The 5,812-nt window shown below is 37.1% G+C and overlaps 1 protein-coding gene across 2 annotated transcripts in view; it reads right to left on the reverse strand.

Moving 5' to 3' along the window:
- DIP2A (disco interacting protein 2 homolog A) overlaps positions 1-5,812 on the reverse strand; it is a 168,037-nt gene that overhangs the window by 60,124 nt on the left and 102,101 nt on the right. For both annotated transcript variants that reach the window (XM_019523286.1, XM_019523285.1), the window contains 4 exons: positions 3,185-3,276; positions 1,980-2,090; positions 571-694; positions 138-247 (listed from right to left, as the gene is read on the reverse strand). In XM_019523286.1, the coding sequence (XP_019378831.1) occupies positions 138-247; positions 571-694; positions 1,980-2,090; positions 3,185-3,276 (437 nt within the window). The remainder of the gene's footprint in view (positions 1-137; positions 248-570; positions 695-1,979; positions 2,091-3,184; positions 3,277-5,812) is intronic.

Genomic DNA, 5,812 nt, shown 5'->3' on the forward strand with positions numbered 1-5,812 from the left:
AAGATCTACTAGGTCCCTTCTGACCCTTAATCTATGAAACAATGAAACACTACACAAAGCAATATTAGAAAGAAATGCTGTGTGGACTAGGCGCGAGCAGTGTAAGTTTACATGTTAGACACATTATATTTATTCACCTCAATGTAGGCAATATCAGCACTGGCGTCCTGTACTTGTGGATGCCAGTCCTTTGCCGGCTTGGCCAGATGTTTTCCATCAATTACAAACCAAATCAGACGAGGCCACCCTTAAAATAAAAACAAAGAAATGATTATTAAAACAACCCAAAAGAAACATTTTGTTTTTCAATATTTTGGGACACGAACAGTTTAGTTGGGACAAAATGCCAGCACATGCTGCTGACAGAAGAAAGTGGACTGAAAGTGATTAACTGCTTGATTAAAATATTTGCTTTGGCAGAGGTGGGTCATTTTCAGATTTCTCTGCAGTTTTTATTAAAAAGCACAGCTAAAAATGCGTAATCAAAATCAAAGCTGTAAATGTACAAACATTGTCCCAGCTCAATATTCTTTGCTCTACAGAAAAATGATGGATAATAAAAAAGTGTACCTTTGAACGTAACCACTTCTCCAGTTTGAGCTTTAGGGAGGCCTTTCTGACAAGCGTCTGTTGTCAGAGCCAGCGTTACTCCACAACTGCCCAAGAGAAATCCAATCTGCTGGCTGCCAGCATCCTACAGAAAAGCCACAATATCACAATAAACATGCCATAGTAAAGCTTTATTAAATTCTGCCACGTTAAGAACACACACAAAGTTAGCTGTTAATATACATTTTCCTCAACACCATATATGTCTTCGCATTCACATAGGTAGAGACTTTTCAATAAGAAATCTACACAAGTACTTAGTGTGGTACCTATTAGCACTTGACTGCTGTATGTCGGAATCCTCTTCTGACCCAAATTCATTTAGTCATACTGCCAGCAGGCTGGACCCCCGGCCAGATGAGTTTGACACCTTTGCTCTATAGGGACCAGAAGACTGCATATACAAATACCCTATTTTCGTCCATAGATCTTAGTTATGAAAAATGATATTGAACATACCCTTTACAAAGTATATAGGTTTTTGCATAGCAGTGGTTATCTCTAATAACTTTAATGGGAAAGATAAAATTAAAAACCTCTAGTCACAAAGGAACAGCCATTTGTGGATGGTAGAAAAACAATTAAATTAAGTTAGGGAAATAATATATTGGAAGTATCCTGATGCAACAGATAAGGCTAAATGCATTACACTACCAGTTCCGAATCTGTAGTATGTGTACCACCAGTGGTATGCAGACAACCTGCCAGTGGCATGCCTTAACAGGTTTATTATAATTACTTTATATGACAAAAATTTGCTGGTGGTACTTAAGGTTGTATTATTTTAAATTGGTGGTGCATAATCTGTCAAGAGTTTAGGAACTGCTGCTTAGATAGCCAAATCAATCCTACAATAAAATATTACAACGAGGCACAAGTGTCTATGTATAACCTTGAAATGTTAATATGGAAGGATATACTTTTCATTGTCTCTTGATTTGCAACATCCATTAGAGCAAGGAATACACATGATACAAACTAAAATCACACTGGATTATGTTAAGTCTCTGTTATAAGACAATGGGTCAGAATAAATTTTAAAATGGTTTAGCAATTAAGCTTTTTAGGTCAAAGATTTTAATTCATTTCAACTACATCATTTATCAATATACAATATTTTTAAATGTTTTTTTCAGCTATAGTGTTAACTACTACTATTCTGCCCATTTTTAGGAAAAACAACAACTGTAAATATATTGAATTGTTATGTGCTGTAAATGATTAGCTGGGGTTTGTTTTTTTTGTTAGTTTTTTTTTGGGGGGGGGGTTTCGCACATCAGCAAGATGACAGTCTAACAACTTCATTTAAAAAAACAGCACGTTACTTAAGTATTTTATTTTTGCTATTGAGTGACAATATACTAACTTACCTTTCTTGTTAGTGGCACTTCTATTGGCACAGGAATAAGCTCTGCCAGGAGGCACCCATAAAATGCCACCATAAACATCACAGGATCACTGTTAGGAAATACGAGCGCCACCTACAACAAGTAAACTGGTAAGTCTTTGATGTATTCTTTTGGATAACTATGTTCCCCATATATTGTTCACGTTCATAGTTGCAGATATTGCTGCAGAAGTCTTATGAGTCTTAATATTGTTAAAAAAATGCACATGCATGTGCTTCTGAGTTTATTAAGCATTCAATGCAGTCCTTTAACACTATTTTAAACTGATGCAAGTTTACATGGGGAATGAAAAAGTTGATGAAGATAGCTGACTCTGCTTAGACTTTTCCAGAAGAAGTGCTAAATGTTGCATGTCCATGATACACACAAACATTGTGAGGCTTTCTTCAGTTAAAGCATTTTCTTGACTCACCCACATTCTTGTGAACAAGCTATATACTTTCTTATCTGTACTGCAGCTCTTTGTATACAAAACATGTCTGAAAAGATACTGGAGGCTATAAAGGAAGAAGGATATGGGGCAGATCAGTCTGGATAGGCCCTGCATAAATACCAGATTAATTCATTCAACATGGGAAAAAAGCCTTATTTTGGATTTGAATACTAGTCTAGTGGCAGGAGGGGGCTGCAGCTGAGGTTCTGGCTCTGGCCTTGACCCGGGTCTGGAGCCAGCACCATCAGTAGATGTGGAGTCAGTGGCAGATGTGGTGAGTCCAGATCTGTGGCCAGGATCAGGTGGGCCAGGGTTACAGCTGCTGGAGGCACTGCTGCCTGGCCACAGCCAGGGCAAGTGGTGGGAGAAGGGGAGGAATACAGGGGACAGGGCAGGTGGCTGGGAGGCAGGCACCAGGGGGTGGAGGCACCAGGGAGGGAGCCGGGGAAGGTGCCTGCCTTCCCACCCCCTACTCCCTCCACTTTAGCTTTCCCTGCCATAGAAGGGGGGTGTGAATTTAAGATAACGCTGCAATAATTAGATTAAATAATTTTCCATGCACAAAAAATCCGATTATTGCGGTGTCATTTTGGACTCTGGTAAATATAGTACATAAACACAATTAAGGAAAAATGTGATGGAATCATAACCCCCAGATGCATAGCTTCCTTCTTTCCCCTAGATTTAAGCATTAGTTCTTGCTTATTCAAGAGCTACTCCAGTAGTCACTTACCCTGTCTCCAGGTTTGAGTAGTGGTTCATTCTTACTGGTTAGCCTGTTAAGCAAAGTATATGCTAACTTCAAGCTCCGACTCCACAGTTTACCTGAAATAAGAGCAAAAACCTAAGAACAGGCGTAACATTTTAAGAGTGAGAAGCAACAGATTAAATTTAAAAACCTAAAGTGAATGGCCAGCTTGGGACATCCTACAAGGCCAGATTTTTAGAGCCTAACTACACTTTTTTCTTAAAATCCAGCCCCATTAATGTGTTTCAAAGTTCTTAAAATTATTCACCATAGAATTACCTCAACACTGTATATCATAACCATGTGATACATGCAGAATTTTTGGAGCAATTAATTCATTGCAGCCAGGAGGGAAAGATGAGGACTGTGGCTTCTCCTACATCCTCTAAACCTTGTTTTTGAACAAAGTGCAACTTAAAAAAAATAAAAAGAAAAAAATAAAAATCAAATTTATAAGAACATCTAACTTTGATTTTACAATGCATTATGAATGCATCCTGCCAATCTTCACATATGCGCCCTCTGCACAAAAAACAGTAATTGCTCAAAATGACCCTGTGATGGCAACATGCTCAAAGATTATTGCTACGTTCTTTAAACAGCTTATTGGGTTTATTAGGTTCTGTTTTTATTATTTCATGCTTAAAACTAAGCTCCTGAAAGATAGGCTCAATGTATCAAGTAACTGATAGTGGTTTCCAAATTGTGATATTAAGCACTTGAAGGTCTGCAGTGAGCTGGCTGGTCACAAGGCATTGGTTCTCTTTGTTTCTAGATGTATTAAAAGCTACTTTCCCATTTCTAAGGTTGGACTGTATTATAACAATGAGATCTTCCTGTTCACTTCCTCTCCCATTTGGTAACACAAATTCCTGGGGGCAAATGCTTATGTGTAGAAGTAACCCTTAGAAAGTTTACCATGTGAATTAATTATCTAAAAAGCAACCCCTGAATGCTGTTGACTACTTTTAAAGTAATCAGCATGTTAATGTTTGAATTCAGTGTCAAGAGTGAAGAACTCACATTTTTTTTAAATGACATTTTATTGAGTATTTTCAGACATGCGGGTTTGTATCCTTAAACCACTACCACGACAGAACAAAAAACAAATTCCATTACAGCAAATATCTTAATTGAATTTGACTTCCAATTAAGCATGGTATTAGATCTTTGCTCTAGTAACCTGTAAATAGGTTACAGTTGTCTAGGGCAGTGGTCTCCAAACTTTTTTGATCGCGCACCCCTATCAGTAAAAAATGTTTGAGCACGCACCCCCAATTTATGTATATTTATATAAATATACATCTAAATAGAAGTTCTAATATTTTCTTCCTGCGCCCCAATTGATCATCTTGCACACCCCCTGGGGTGTGTGCACCCCACTTTGGAGACTGCTGGTCTAGGGCATCATGGCATAGTACCTCATATGCAGTGGGCATGTCTACATATGTGCTTTAATGCACAGTAGCTTATTTTACTGTGCATTAAAGTGGCACAGAGTGCTATTATGCTAATGCGCAGTGAAATAGGCTATTGTACATTAAGTATCACCTAAAAAGAGTGAGATTGCACTATTGGGCATTAGTGCAGCTTAATACGCATTAATTTAGTACCTCACACTAGAGGTACAAAATTTAATGCACATTAGGAAAAACACATTAATGCATGTGTAGACATGTCCAGTAAGTAATAAAAGCTTTAAGGACAGACTGAAAAACAATCTGTTAGATTATGTTTCATAATGCACCTGGATATATTCTTTGGATTGCCTATTTTAAAGAATACTCCTAATCAGCTATGAAACAGCAATATCAACTACTCTTCAGACTATAATTACTCTAAAATATAGCTAGTTACCACTTGCTATGTAAACAAAATCTGAATGTTCAGTCATGGTCATCAAATAGTAAGCTTCTGAACAATAAATTTACTTAATATTTAGAGCACAATTAACCAGGGGCAAAGTCCTTGCCCTGTACAAAGTAAATTAAAAATCTGAAGAACACAAGAGGCTATTTCAGCTCTTTTTGTAAGCAGTATTTATTGGACCTCTGTTTCCTATTACAGTATGATGTCATGACCCTGGGCTAACATACACACCTTATCCTTTAGATCAGCAGTAAGCTACATACAAACTTTAAACAGATTTCAAAGAAGTGATGCATAGGAAATCCTCTAATTTTAGTTTTATAAAATCTTGCACAATACCACAGCATAAAGCACCTGAGGATCTCAAAACAGCTCAAAATAAGAAAATTTTAAGAACTCACATTAATCAAAGAACATATCGTCTTCCAGCAGCAGACCGTGTTAGGTTTTAGTGCATATCTCCACCTATAGGTCTTTGGTTATTTAAATACATAGCTCCTCAACCCAATGAGAATACCTAAAGTTCAGAATAACTGAACAGCTTTTCAAAGCCAAACAACTATATTTAACTCCATTAATCTATTCAATGACAACTTAAGTAATGTTGCATAATTGCCTATTCAGATTTCTTGGATACTTTATACATAATATTGGATTTTTATGAAGGGAGAGATCAACATATGCAAGGAGAAACATTTTCCTAATATCTAACCTAAACTTCCCTTGATGCAACTTCAGACCATT

This window comes from Gavialis gangeticus, unplaced genomic scaffold, assembly GCF_001723915.1.
Source record: "Gavialis gangeticus isolate Ggan-Ray unplaced genomic scaffold, GavGan_comp1, whole genome shotgun sequence".
Classification (NCBI taxonomy): Eukaryota; Metazoa; Chordata; order Crocodylia; family Gavialidae; genus Gavialis; species Gavialis gangeticus.